The sequence below is a fragment of the Lepisma saccharinum genome, chromosome 3 (assembly GCF_977018435.1).
Source record: "Lepisma saccharinum chromosome 3, izLepSacc3.1, whole genome shotgun sequence".
NCBI lineage: Eukaryota > Metazoa > Arthropoda > Insecta > Zygentoma > Lepismatidae > Lepisma > Lepisma saccharinum.
Genome location: NC_139231.1, coordinates 108,407,213 through 108,421,969, shown reverse-complemented (window position 1 = coordinate 108,421,969; position 14,757 = coordinate 108,407,213). Strand labels below are relative to the sequence as shown.

General features: G+C 38.6%; 3 protein-coding genes across 6 annotated transcripts in view; 2 read left to right on the top strand and 1 right to left on the bottom strand.

Annotated features, from left to right (window-relative positions):
* The window catches only part of Dis3 (exosome complex exonuclease RRP44-like protein Dis3), a 126,187-nt gene extending 123,580 nt beyond the window's left edge, over window positions 1-2,607 (top strand). The window contains exon 19 of the mRNA XM_083119135.1: window positions 2,424-2,607. Within this exon, the coding sequence (XP_082975261.1) occupies window positions 2,424-2,561 (138 nt within the window). The 3' untranslated portion in view covers window positions 2,562-2,607. The remainder of the gene's footprint in view (window positions 1-2,423) is intronic.
* A 534-nt stretch (window positions 2,608-3,141) lies between these two features.
* On the top strand, window positions 3,142-3,591 carry LOC145985635 (protein GVQW3-like). The gene has a single exon (XM_083119704.1). It carries the CDS (start codon window positions 3,142-3,144, stop codon window positions 3,589-3,591), a length of 450 nt encoding a protein of 149 aa, XP_082975830.1.
* A 3,334-nt stretch (window positions 3,592-6,925) lies between these two features.
* The window catches only part of cib (thymosin beta cib), a 62,493-nt gene continuing 54,661 nt past the window's right edge, over window positions 6,926-14,757 (bottom strand). For 2 of the 4 annotated variants that reach the window (XM_083119130.1, XM_083119131.1), the window contains 2 exons: window positions 12,620-12,733; window positions 6,930-7,679 (listed from right to left, as the gene is read on the bottom strand). In XM_083119130.1, the coding sequence (XP_082975256.1) occupies window positions 7,651-7,679; window positions 12,620-12,733 (143 nt within the window). In that variant the 3' untranslated portion in view covers window positions 6,930-7,650. Of the gene's footprint in view, window positions 7,680-12,619; window positions 12,734-14,757 lie in introns of all 4 variants that reach the window. The other 2 variants (XM_083119134.1, XM_083119132.1) reach the window with 2 other exon arrangements.

The following is a 14,757-nucleotide window of genomic DNA, read 5'->3' as shown; positions in this document are numbered from 1 at the left end:
GCCGAGATTCGAACCCGGGACCCCTCGCGTCGTATCGCGATATGCTAACTATTGCACCATAGGAGCCGGCGCAACATTATTTAATAACACTCACGGAACACAAACTATTGCACAACTATCGAACATAATGTCTGTATTACACAGCGTGCTATGATGCCAGGGTTCTCGGGTTCAAATCCCGGCCCGGGTATAGGTATTTGTAAGTTTCCCTTCATCAATTTCATCATATCACCACCCATCCTCATCTTCGCGATTAGCCAAAAGTGGCAGAAAAGTGAAGTAAAATAAATCGAATCAATCAATCAATAAGGGCTATATTGAATCCTCTCACAACTGTTCTTCGTGGCGTACGGGTATAATTATCTTACACCGCCCTTGTTACGAAAACGCTGAACTCAAACTTACTTAACTGACTCGCAATGTTTGTGAACGCCCACAACAATGAAGGATTATTGTGTATATTCAGCCGAATTTGACACCCATAGCTTTACCAAGACACAACAACTCAGCGGGGTCAACATGGTGGCAACGAAAAAAAAACAGACTGAACACAGATGGAAAACGAAAGGGTCATTGTGTGCAGAGAAGTGTTGTTCCTGTGTTTCTTCGAGAAGCTATAACTCCGGCTGTAGGCGACGGAAATTCATAGGACTTGGACGGTCATGTTCAAAATTTCGTCTCCCATCTTATGATTAACCTTAAAGTGGCGAATTTTATGCAAACTTCTTGCACGCAAGAAAAAATACAGAACACGGCGTTCAACTTGTGCGCCCCAGTCTCCTAACTGTACAACGTTGCACTCCTGCCACTGGCTGGTCGCCAAGGACACGCTCTCAGTAGCTCCGCCCGATATCGCTTCTAAAATCGTGCATCGTATAGTTATGTGGTACACTCCCTAGTAACGGTGGATGATAGATATTCACTGGACCATGAGCAATGATTTTCTTGCAAAATCTTTCATTTCAAAGAACCAAGCTCATAGAGGTCACTTCATGTAGTGTATTTGACACTGCAGATGTGGAAAATGGTCAGTATTTTTTTTTTCCATGGTGGGAATACACATGAGATATTTTTCATTGAGTTCAGTGAAAGATGATATCTTATCATTGTTTTCTAGCCTAGTAATAGTAATTATTGTACCAGCTAACATCAGTCATGAGTGTTTCTTCAACTTTGGTTTTCCATTAATGCTGAAAATCTAAATATCATGGTGTGAGGCTCATCTTTTCTTCGGCTTCCTGCTATGCTATTAGCCATGTCACCTTTATCTACAGTACATTAATCCTAATTGGATATGAGATTTTTTAAAAATGAAATCCAGTTTCACTTTTAAATGCTAATTTATTGATAATTATCAATACAGATTATAATCTGTATTGAAATTGATTGCTAATTACTGTATTTAGTTTCCATCCAGTTAATTCAGTAATGTTGGTCGTTCAGACTAGTTTCCAACAGTCACTTCTAGAAAACAGTGACTGAAAATCCACATTAAGCAACAGAGTGTACAATGTAGACTCCTGTTCAGATAAAGTGGCATATATTTAAATTGTTCAACCCTACAAAGAGTGCCACTTAATGTAAACAGATATAATTTATTTGTTTGCATGTTACTTCCAAAGTAAAATGTGAATTGTAAGTTTTATTCTGATGATGTAATTGTGGCATAAAATGAACTTACCACTTAACCTGATATAGAAATTGTGTGAAAATGTTACATTGTGCATCAAGAATGTCAGAACTGAAAGCACCCAAAAATAGAATAGAAAAATTCATATTTTGTGATGTAGTAGCACAGTAGAGGAAAACCATACTTCCAATATTTGGCAAGTGATCCTTTTTTTTTTTTTTGCAGTGTGTCTGTCTTCTACGTTTAATTTGAAATATTAAAGCAGTTAACTTCCATTCCAATTATATGCATCAATTTACTAAGATTTTTGCTTTAATATTTTCAAAGTTGCATCAGAATATTAAACTACATGTTATGTTATCACAAAATTCAGTTTTACACACAAAACTGGTGTAGAATAAAAAGATACTTGGAATTTTGCATAATTTGTAGTAAAATTAGACTGCCAAAGTGTCCCATGGCATTTTTGCAGAGGTTGTGAAAGACCAAAATGCCGGAAAAGGATTGGCAGGTATCAGTAAAAAATCCCAACAGATACTTTCAGATACGGATACATTATCAGCTCAGCTCTAATAAAAAATATTTAATTTTAACATGGAACACAATTTTTGGGAGATTGTTTCTTGTGAATATTGCAACATTGTTGCATAATGTGTCAATGATACGTTATGTCAAGAATTAAGTATTGCTTTCAGCTCTGTAGGAAAGTGTGGCTTATTCTTAGATGTAACACTTTATTTCCTAGACAGAAGTTACCTTTTCTGAATTTTACCTCTTTCTATTGTTTGACTAGATCCCAGGGTTCAGTGTGCCACCCCAGGGAAATGGAAAAAGGAAGGAAGTGCATGACGAACAAATTGTTGCAGACACGAGTTCACCAGATCAGCAACAGAAGGAAAAGCAGTCAAAGAAAAAGAGGAAGAAGAAATAAAACTGGTACTGTAAAGACTTATGTAGATTAAATGAATACAACTTTTTATTATTTTTTTCCTTTAATGTAGTTATTGTATGACCCACTAAAAATGGGAATTTGACACCAACAAGACCATTGAAAAAGAGATGTTACCATTATGGAATTATGTACTATTTGATTACTATAATATATGGAGCAGTGATGTACTTATGAAAAATTGGCAAGGCTAAGAATTGTGTAATTCCATGTAAATGGCAGGGGAACAGGAACAAACTTTGTCATTGCCAAAACTCGATGTAGTGGCCCTGGTTACTAAAATATTAGGGATGGGGCAGATTAATCTACACTCCACTGGTATAGGTAAAGTTGAAGATAAGGTAATGCAGAAGTATAGTTTTTAATAATTATGTATCCATGTCTGCAAACTGGACATTTTAAAAGCTCGTGGTCATTGCATTAAAATGTTTGAGGGTGAATCAAATATGAACGAGCCTTGATTGGCTAAGCGTCTGAATGGGTAACAGGGTGTGATTGGGCTGTCGTGAGTCAGGAATCAGAACAGCCGGCGTGTTGCATGCTTCGTTTAGTAGCTGTCACGATGAGTGAGCAGTGTGTGCCAGTGTCTGTTGCGCAATGCATAAGCATAAAGTTCCTCACCCAGGAAAACGTCAAACCGACCGAAATTTGCTGGAGACTGCAGGCCCAGTTTGGGAATGGTACCCTCTCGTGGGCAAGAGTGAAGGTGGTGTGTAAGGAATTCCAGCAAGGCCATGAACGTGTTGCAAATGAAGTGCACCCCCGTCGCCCTCGCACCAGTGTGACGAATGAGAACATGGCTAGTGTTCATGAGCTTGTCGAACAGGATCGCCGAGTCACTGTGAAGCAAATTGCGGCAGAACTTTGTGAGAGCTACGGAAGTGTCCAATCAATCATCACAAAGCACTTTGGCTTCTGCAAAATCACAGCTCGGTGGGTTCCCAAGCTGCTGAATGTTGCTCAAAAAGATGACAAGAGTTCGCTTTGCTCGCCAGCTTCACACTCGTTTTGACGTGGAAGCATTTTTGCATCGCATCGTTACCTGTGACGATGTATCATTACACCCCAGCATCCAAGCGTGCCAGCATGGAGTGGAGGAGGAAAGGATAAGGAAACCCCGTGAAGGCCAAAGTTCGGTTGTCTGCGGGAAAGGTGTTGGCCACGGTGTTTTGGGACTGGAGGGGGATCTTACTGGTGGATTTCTTACACAAACGTCGGACCATCAACGCACCCTACTACTGCGGCCTCCTGGATTAAGTTAAGGTGCATTATCGACGCAAACGACGAGGCTGTCCCATCTGCCAGGTCTTGTTCCTCCACGACAACACCAGACCCCATACAGCAGGTGTTACGTGGCAGAAACTGGTGGAAATGCACTGGGAACCGCTTCCGCATCCACTGTATAGCCCAGAACTTTCACCATGTGATTTTCACCTGTTCAGATCCCTCAAAGAAGCACTTGGGGACGAGCGATTTGCGACCAACGATCAGGTGGAAACCTTTGTGCGCAACTGGTTGGCTACCCGCCCAGCTTCATTCTACGAGAATGGCATCAAGAACCTACCACAACGTTGGGAAAAATGTATCACTAAGGGCGGAGACTATGTAGAAAAATAGGATGTGGCAGTGTCTTGTTTCCCTCAATAAATTTTGTTTTTCCACACAAGGCTCGTTCATATTTGATTCACCCTCTTATTAGTTCTGATAGTACTTAACAACACAGTTTAATATGCTGGTGTCCAAAAATTAAGGAAAATTTATTTTTGCAATACTTTATTCTATCCACTGGCCAATCTAAGTACCAGGTATTTATCCACGATGGAAAGCGGTGTCATCCATAAGCAGGATTCCTGGTCACGTTGCACCTTGAGCATTGTTGCAGAATGGCCTCCTGATGTGTTGGGAGTAGTTAATAGGCAAGTTTACGTTAATTTTTATATGCGAGTAGCTTTTGAACACCTGGAGACACACACGTGCACCCAATATGTTGTCACCCCATACCATAACACTACAAACTCCATAAAGGTTCCTTTCAATGATGATAGCAGTTGTACAGTTAATTTCAGATTTTATCAGTTTAACCCTAAGAGTACCGCAGGAAATATAGCATCTGGTACCATCTGGGTGTCTCAGACCCAGTATTAAAAATTGTAGTATTTACCTCTGAGAAGTATAACAATAAACAGAGTTTGATTTAAGAATCTTTATTTTATGTGATTATGTTTTGATTTATTCATTTATTGCACTTTATTATGTTTTGTTACAATTACAGTTCTACTATATTCTGTTTTATTACATTATCATGAGTAGTTTTATTTATTTCAGTTTTGCTACATACATATTCATATGTTTTATTACACTTTATTCAGTTTTGTAACACTATTCTTTTGTTTTATTACAATTTTTATTTTGTTTCTGGTTTTATTACAATAGTACAAGAACTACTGTACAGTAGGCAATTTATTTACAAATCTATGCACTTCCCGCAAACAAAATGAGAATGTTACATGCAAAAAAGTGTTTTTACATTTTGTGCAGATTGATTGGTTTTCCTATCTGCCTACCACTCTCAAATAGAGCATCTCCTTCGCTTCGTGTCTAGTGCTGGAGGTGGAATAGGATTCGGATCAGCGGAGGGTGAAGCACCAGCGATGTCAGCAAGCTGTTTTCCTAGTTCAATAAGGAACAGTCGACAGTTGTGTGATTTTCCACTGCAGTAGTCCCCATTCCACGATATCCACACAACAAAAGTGTTTAGGGCACTGATATCTATCATATTGTAGATCACCATTGGCCATCTTCTTGTCATTCTCTTCACAGAATAGCAACTAGCCATTTGGTCTATTGTATCTACTCCTGCCTTGGTGCTATTGTAAGAGAGGATGGCCTCTGGCTTTCTCAATGAGTTGCTCTCATCGATGTTGCCTTTGGAGTGCATGGTGCTGAGAACAACTACTTTGTCCTTTTTGGGACAGTAGGATGCAAGCCTTGCATCTTTCTGAATGCTGTGGTATTGGGGTCACGCCCTTTGGTTGTGATGAACTCTCTAGGAATCTTGCCTTTATTGTGTCTGATCGTCCCCAGGAGAACAGCAAGGCATCGGAAGAACAGAAGGAAAGAGGAACTTTCACTATCGCATTCTCTGTTGGAAAATTGGGTCGGTCGTGGTGGGTTCTTGATAACATTGCATCTGCTTGCTCTGCCGGAAGGATCTGAATAAGGTTCTGCCAACCAAACTTCCGTCATTTTTTGATAGATAGGAGGTAGCAAGGCTGGATGTGGATTGGTTGAAACTAGTGTCAACAATGTCTCTGGCCTCTTCTTCGGAAGAGATAACAGCATCCTCTTCATTCTCATCCATGAAAGGGACGTAATCACTTCCTTTGTCATCTTCATCAGAAGTTAGCAAGTCTTCTTGAAGTAAGTCTGCTATATCTTTCACATAGTGGTCGAGCCATCTTGCTGATGTTGGCAAAAATTCAGAAAACTGAATGAAGAAATAAACGTTTCCGTGCAAGAGATTCTCAGTACGACAATTTGTGCACAGGCCACACTATTATTTGTTATTATGAGCAAACTACTTGCGCGATTAAAAAGAGAAGGCGCACACCAATCCTTTGAAGAACACCTGCTACAAATAAGACAGGAACCTAATTGAAAGCAAAAATGTTATACAACAAGAAACATTGTTAGTATATTTGACGTGCTAGCTTTGTTCACGACCGGCTGGGCTTTGAAGTCCACAGAGCTCACTCACCAGCTACAACAATCACATTCAACGCACAGTGAAGCCACATCTACTCTCCAGCAGCGAACGTAGAAAGCACTTTCTCCACATTGAAGTTGCAAACAACAAATTGACATTACGACAAATAGCAAAACAGTTTCAGGGCAACGAGTGCCATTTCCCCAGCACCATTTACATATTGAAATGGAAAATATCAGTGAGTCTCAAAGACCCAGTTGGTACCCGTTGCTATTATATTCTGTAGAAGTCTACTGACAAACTGAAACACTAAGATAATCTCAATACTTAATCTTCACCGAAACTGCAACAAAGTCGCATTAGCTCATAGTCCCTGCAAAATTCCTTGCAAAAGTATACATATACAAGTATGAATTCAGTTATGGGTCTCAGAGACCCAGTTGGTACTCTTGAGGGTTTAAGTAGAAAATTTTGTAAGATCCATACTTTGGTAAAATAAGAGGAAAATGGATTTCATAAGCCTACACTAAATATAGTAGCAGTAGTATGAAAATGGTTGAAAATTATAAATATCAGACCATTTCAAAGACTTCAAAGCAACACTTGTCATTGCATGGTGTTCAGAGAGAAACAATTTTCCTTTTACATTTATTTTATTCAGTTTTTCAAGTACAGTGAAGCTTTGAACCGTGTGCAAAGACAATTTTCCTTTCATTTTTTTTTAAAGTTTGAGGACTACATTGTACACAAAGTTAGCAAGGAAAATAGTATACAAAATTTACAAAACCTCCAAAAAAAAAAAAAAAAGTTTTCATTGGTTCAAAAAATTTAATATTTATTAATATGTATGTATACAATTATGTACTTATGTTATTACAATAAGGAAAAACAAAGGTATACACACACACAGAGGGGAAAAGTGCTGCACAAGCATTTTTTTCCCTTGCAATTCTAAGCATCTGAAAATATCAAAAGCACAACATTCAGGCAGGCAAGACCCACTTTCAAAAATATTGCTTTTTTTTTCCGAATACAGGACACTAGCATCAATGAGGATACCAAACAGAAGTAGCTTTTCATCCTGGAAAAAATAAATGTTCTCTTGAAGGAAAATTCCCGTTAGCTCAAAACAAGTCTTTCCACACTATTGCAAGTAGATTATTACTTATTGAACTTACACACAAAAAAATATGGAAGCACTGGAAGCTGTGCTGCAAGTTCTGTTCATTGTTAGATGGCAAGACAACACACTTTTTTTTAGTAAAGTGACAAAGGCTTCTTCTTTTCCTGTGTGAAAATGACTGATCCCAATCTGTTGCTTCCAGAATTCTCAGAACATGCCATCTCTGTTTCAGTCTTCCATTATTAGGCCACAGTCTTTTCAAGCTCTATAGCTGTAAGAAAAGAAGCAAATGTCATACTGATCCAAAATTAACATTGCAAGATCATAATCCTTCCAAAGGAAGGTCTCTTATCCTTAGTATAATTCTTTTCATATTTGTGAAATGAGAAATGCTGTAGTCGATACGTAAATACAGGGAAATTTGTACTCTCTTTTCTGTGAAGCTATTTTTTCGTAGTTCTATTAATTGCAGTGGCCACTGCCAGCATTCTCATTGAACTTGTTGCACTGTTGCTTGGCATACTTCTATTGTTTTTACTTCTCTGGCTGCTGCTAGGTGCGCTGTTGTCAACTACCCATCTGCTCCCGTGTAGTCTGCTATTGCCAGACATTAACTGTTGTAGTAGGGAAAAACAAGTGTGGTGTGCCTGTCCGCTATTCATGTTTAGCTCATGCACGAAGTGCATAGTGGCGTGCGTTTCCTTGATGTGTGGGCTGCATGCTTGACATGTACCTTTCGGATTGTATGCCTACTGTATTTGATGTGCTTAGCAAGGCCAGTGGTGGGTTGGGCTTTTTTTTTACATCGGTTAGGTGGTGTTGGATTCTTTCATTGATAGATCTGATGGACCTGCCGATGTAATGTGCCTTGCACTCACACTCCGCATCATAAACTCCAGGGTTATCAAGGAGGGAGAGGAAGTACCATTTGTGTCTGTTCAATGTGTCAGCTGTTTTGTCATTGGGTTTGTGCACTACTTTGATGTATGGGAGAAGGAGTTTGGATGTGTGGTTGGGATGGTAGGGGAAGGCAAACCACTTATACTTACCGTTGTAAGTTGATTGATGGCTGGGTAAGGTGCCTCACCTGTATCTCTGTTATACAGAATTCCAGTTTCACTTTGTGCAGTAAAGCAGAGATACAGGTGAGGCACCTTACCCAGCCACAATCAACTTACAACGGTAAGTATAAGTGGTTTGCCTTCTCCTACCATCCCACCACATATCCATAGCCCTTCTCCCATATGACATCAGAGTAGTGCACAAACACAATGACAAAATAGCTGACAAATTGAACACACACACATGGTACTTCCTCCCCCTTCCCTTGATAAACCTGGGGGTTTATGAGGCAGAGTGTGAGTGCAAGGCACATTACATCGGCAGGTCCATCAGATCTATCAATGAAAGAATCACCTAACTGATGTAAAAAAAGCCCAACCCACCACTGGCCTTGCTAAGCACATCAAATACAATAGGCATAAAATCCAAAAGGTACATGTCAAGCATGCAGCCCACACAATCAAGGAAACGCACGCCACTATGCACTTCCTGCATGAGCTAAACATTGATAGTAGACAGGCACACCACTCCTACTACAACAGTTAATGGCAGGCAATAGCAGACAACACAGGCAGTTGACAACAGCGTACGTAGCAGCAGCCAGAGAATTAAAAACAATAGAAGCACTCCAAGCAACAAGTTCAAACAACGATGGTGGCAGTGGCCACTAAAATAATAGAACTACAACAAAAAACAGTTTCATGGAAAAGTGAGTACCAGTTTCTCTTTATTTATAGAGTATCTCTTGGTACTAAATAATGGATGTATAATTACAATACCCATGCAGCTCACTGTAGCTAGCTAAGTAATTTTGAAAGTACAAACAAACTGCATCAGCAAGACTGGTCGTAAGAGAGAGAAGTATTAATTTGGAGAAAGACTAAGGCCAGCCACGCACTGGATCTGACACAATGAGTCACTTTGTTAAAATCTGATTGCAGATTTCGCCCATGTACACAATAGGTCTAGGTCTGTCTCATAATTTGGGAAGCAGGTAACAATGTATTATAACTGTTTACAGCAGAATCAGTGTGTATGTAGAATTAATGCATCATTGTATGAGTTTTGAACTGAATCTATATGTAGCCCCATATACTGCTACTGCCCTTGTACTACAGCAATGTTATTCCCCCCCCCCCCATTCCTGGTCTGTAATTAGAGGTCTATGCCTGAAGAGAATGTATTCATGCATGTGCAAATCCAAATCATTTTGTCACAAGCCACTTCATGAAAGACCAAATTCCACCCACATTCGTTATTTTGTCTCAATAAGTCTCAACCCATCGCAAGGTGACCTAAGAGTCAAATGTTTTGTCCAGTGTGCAGACACTAATATTAAATCTTCTCCGAGACTGTTGGCAACAAGAATGACTTGTCTGATCCAGTGTGCCACTGGCCTAACTGCTAAAGTGTACATTAAATACTCAATTGCTTATTTAATGGTGTAGGTTTGGAGAGAGAAGTTTCATTCCTCTTTCCATACAGGTTTGTAATATCTTACAGGCATGTGATATTGTGTTGTGGTAGTGTTTTTAGGCCCCTTGCAGGAACTGGAAGCATGTAGTTGGAGACAATTGTCCAGTCTTAGGCATGTTTTCTGTCATAAGATGGAAGGAGTTTCTTGGATGTTCACTTGATGGATTCTGGGTATTGCAAAATGCCAGATTTGGGACTTCCTATTTAGCCAAATGGCCTTCTCTCTGGTGGTGACTTAGCATTCCAAGAAGAATTTGCAGCTACTTGAATAAATGGACTCCATTCTCCATGTGCCAACCAACCATTCCATCACAGGAAAAATCCACTTAGTAGACCTTCGCCCTCAAAAGGGTATTGCACCACCCACCATGGAAAATAGAATGAAGAAGTAAGCCTCTAGGGGGGGCCCTCAGCCATTGACATAGTAGAGGGTTCGTCTATGAGTATGTAAAAAATAAACATAATTACTCAGGGTTACAGAAACGAATACAATATATACAGGTAAAGGTAAAGTTCTTTGTGCATATAGCACTGTGCCATGGAGGCACATTTAGGGCATGTTGGGGTAGGGTCCCACATATTTTCCATGTAGGACATCTTGGAGGGGATGTGATCAGCACCATGCTCCAGCCACCTTTAGCCGCCTTTACCCTGCACCGGGTACCATTTGATTTGAGGCTGAGTGGACCCTGTAGCCGCTATATGCAGGATCAAAACCGGAGAAATTCCGAACCTTAGGTCACCCACCCTGGGGTTCCCACGTGTCAGTCAGGCTAGAATTTCACTTGAAATGCAGTGGTGAAGGTTTCTTCAACCTATCTTTAATCAGGAAAAAGTTATGACTACATTATTGTAACAAATGTATCATTTTCCAAGTGTGAAATAACAGTGTCAGACACACACACATATATATTATATAATCACATCGCCAAGGGCAGCGAAACCGGGGCCCTCCAGTTCTCAATTGATCCCCCCCTATAGGGGGGGCCCAATGTATAACTTTCAACATGTTGCATAACTTTTGCACACAACAGGCGGGAAATACGCAGGATTCTACTCTGAAATGGGCAGAATCAATAATGTGGGACTATCACTCAGTTTCAGTGTCTTTCTTGTGCTTGAGGTAGGGGGGTGCCAGGGTGGAGAGTGCCAAAAATCGACCTCGCCTGTATGAAAATTGTATCTTGGGCCTTCCTTTTTTTATGTAAATATGAGTGAAGGTATCAAAGGATTGTAGGAATAAGTATTCTAATCCAAATATGACAATCAAATTCTGTCAAAAATTACATGTAAAGTATTATGTTGTATAATTACATAATCACTGTAGTACAGTGAATTGTTTGTCCAGCTAATAACGTTCGATGTAGCCTGATATAGATACTTTGTTGTCAAAGCTAGTTATTGTATTTACAATTTTTCAAAGGTTAATATTAGGTCACAACTTGGGAAAAACCAGAAAGAATCAGTATTTATGCTTTACTTAGATTTGTTCCCCTCAAATCTCTGAAGAAATCCGCGCCTATACACATCACCCCCTTCCCATTTGAAAATTTTGAGTTTAATTCAATATGGTGGACATCTGCTTCGAACACACCAATGTGTTTTGGTTTCCTCTAAGCCTAACCTGTTTCTATCATGACCAATTGTATCCAGCCTAACTCCTTTACTTTTTATAGGAGGTGTTAGAGGATTTTTGAATCACCCTGTAGGCCCTTGTATGTCTCTTTGTTAACATGAGATCAAGAATTATACACAAACACATGTGTATATAATATGTGTATGTGTGCGAAGATAGGTAAATAGGTATAGGGGCCTTTGGTAATATTTTTGTAGGGAGGGGGGGGGGCAATATTTGTAGATCCGGCACTGCCTCTAACTAACGTCCATTTGTTATTTGCTTTTGGAAGAACACAGGTCATCTAGAGCCTAGTAATACAATTCAAAATTACAGCAGATAAAATAAATTGTATGTCCAGGACATGTGGCTGGTCAAATAAGAAATTCACTGAAGGGAACAAAACACTTCCTTAGCACATGTGTGCACAAAAGCAACATGGTAAATACCATTATTCTCTACATGAAAAAATAAAATACATGCACCCATAGCTGTATTTGTGGAAGTAAAATGTTAGCTAGTCAAATAGCAGATTTATAAAAATTCAACTGAATTGCATATTCCCTTGATGTCAGAATTATTAAAAGCTTCGTTTATTTATAAGAACTAAGTTTTTGTTGGTAAATTTGTGCTTGCATTATATGTGAATGGCTTAACTATTCTTTATGCTGAATATTTGACCCAACAGCAGTACATTTCTTTCTTACACTATCAATATTATACGATTTTTCTTGTTTTTCTCAGATTTGTGCAAAAGTGACTCAGGTCCCTTTCTGCAATAAGCCATTCATGTATTTTCCTTACTTAGCGCGACTTTCTGAACCATGCCAGGACTCTAGGCTTGGACTACGTGTGGGAAGATTCTGTGTCCCATACTCAAAAATGCTCCGTTACCGAGGTAATAGTATGCATTATTGTTAACAATTGTGTAATTTCAGTAATGAGATACATTACTTTCCAACCCTGCCCCCACCAGAAGTAAAAATGAATAAGTAGCTATGTAAAAAGAATTTCAAGACAACAATTAAAACAAACTTCATGAAATTTAAAAATCATACCTTCTTTTGTTGGCAGTGGATTTTTCTCCTGGGTCTCTGTAGGTTTCAACTTCTTTGTGTCGAAATTCTCAATTCCCTCGATCAATTTCTGCTGTCCCTTTTCTTGTTCAATTGCTAAATTGAAGCATGAAAAACATTCTTTAGTAAACTATGATGCTTGCAATTTTTAAGGAAGTGAATATTTTGATGGAACAGTGTATTGCGATTCTAAAGTTTTTTTTTCAATCTTTTTAAGCTAACATTACTGAGAAATGTAAAAATTAACCGTTACAAACAAGAACTATAATATATTTTGCTGATACAACTTCAGTCATTTTGCTATCACACACAATTACATTTTAAATGCAGAACACCAGTACACGGCTGAAAGGTCCAATCAAGACTTTTAAGTGTACCTGCAGTTTCCTACTATTCTGTCAATTCCTACAGATCTAGTGGGGGAAAAAATAATACAAGTCAATTGTTAAATTTCTTCCTGCGCTTGTTGCAAAACACGAAGCTGGGCATGATACCAAGGTGTCAAATCTAATGCTTATGCATCCAAGGAGGAATGGGAATAACTTTCAGATTATGAAACTAGTTTACTTAAATTTTAATCAAAATATGCTGAAGCAGTTTTAAAATGTTAGTGCCTCTGCCATCCTGGATCTTGAATGTAATCTATCACTTCTATCAGAACCAGGGTGGCTACTCTAGGACATTGATAAAATTCAAGTATAATTCCTGATTTTCAAGGCGAACTTTCCAAAAATTCAAGGGTACAAGCAGATGTTTTCTCTATTTCAGCCTTACGTATTACCTCCTCATCGCCCACGTACACACAGTCACACACAAATATATTAGCATTATAAAGTGTCTGTGCAATTCCAATTTATCCAAAAATTCTAATTCAATTCAATTAAACGGTACACATATTTAAAATTTAATTTAAGGTGCGGATTTTACATTTGCCATTTCACATACTCAGACTCGAAATACATCTACAAACGCAAGTCACAAATGTTACGAGATATAGCTACTAATCTACAATTTTTTTAAAATTTTATATAGATTTCAAACTCAAATTAACTAATCAACTTCAATACATCTTCAAGAGAATTCTGTTCTATTTTCCAGGCAGATTTCTTAACCTTCCTATATAAAAATAAAAGCTAGTGTGAAAAACTTGCCTCAGGGCATTTATAAATATGTATAAATTCAATGGGATTTGGATTAATAAAATTTGCAATTTTTCACGTCTACGAAGAAAAATTTACTTAGAATTAATGCATAATTCCCGGTGGGTAGCCACCCTGAGAACTGAAAAAATATTTCAGAAGGAAAAATGTAATCTCAAAGCAAAGTAAAACCTAGTGTGGTAAAAGTTTCGTATTTCCATGTTGCTGTTATTGTCGATAATGGCAATCTCTATCTTGTCGAAGGCATTTTACCAGGTGAGGGCTTACAGGGCCAAAGAAACCCAAGAGCTATGCCAAAGGTAACAATACCTACCGGCAGGAACACCCATGTTGGGCAGGTTTAAATTAGATTCCTGGTCCTTCAGGTTGGGGTTTGAGCATTAGGTTAACAACCTTGCCTTGGAATGAATTACGCAGGTGAAAGGAGAAGGAAAGCAGAGGCTAGAGAAGATTGGAGGCTGGTTGTGAAGGAGTCAAGAGACCCTCCATGAGTAACATGGTAATTGAATAATAGCAATACAGAAATACAAAACTTTCTCCCACCTGATATTGTATCTGTTTACTGCACATCATGGAGATAAAAGGGTGAAAATTTTAGATCTTTCCAATATTTTGGAACAGTTTTTGATTTTTTGTGAATGAAGAATTAAAACACTAGAAAAGAGCATTTTTTAAAAACCTCTTTTAAACTATTTAATGTCTTGTGCATCCTTCCAGACTGAACCAGAAACCATTCCAAAATTAAAGAAAATCTGGAATTCAATCACTTGCATGCACATTAGGTTTTTAGGTGTTTATGTAGGAGATGGGAGTCAGGCTCAATATAAATTTAAACAAATAATAAATTTAAATTTTAGCCTTGAGGAGACATATGCAATACACTCCATGAGTGAAATTTGGAGGAAATTTTAGTCACGAGTTTTTCACTACGTGACCTCTCACACAAAAGTATATTTTAGG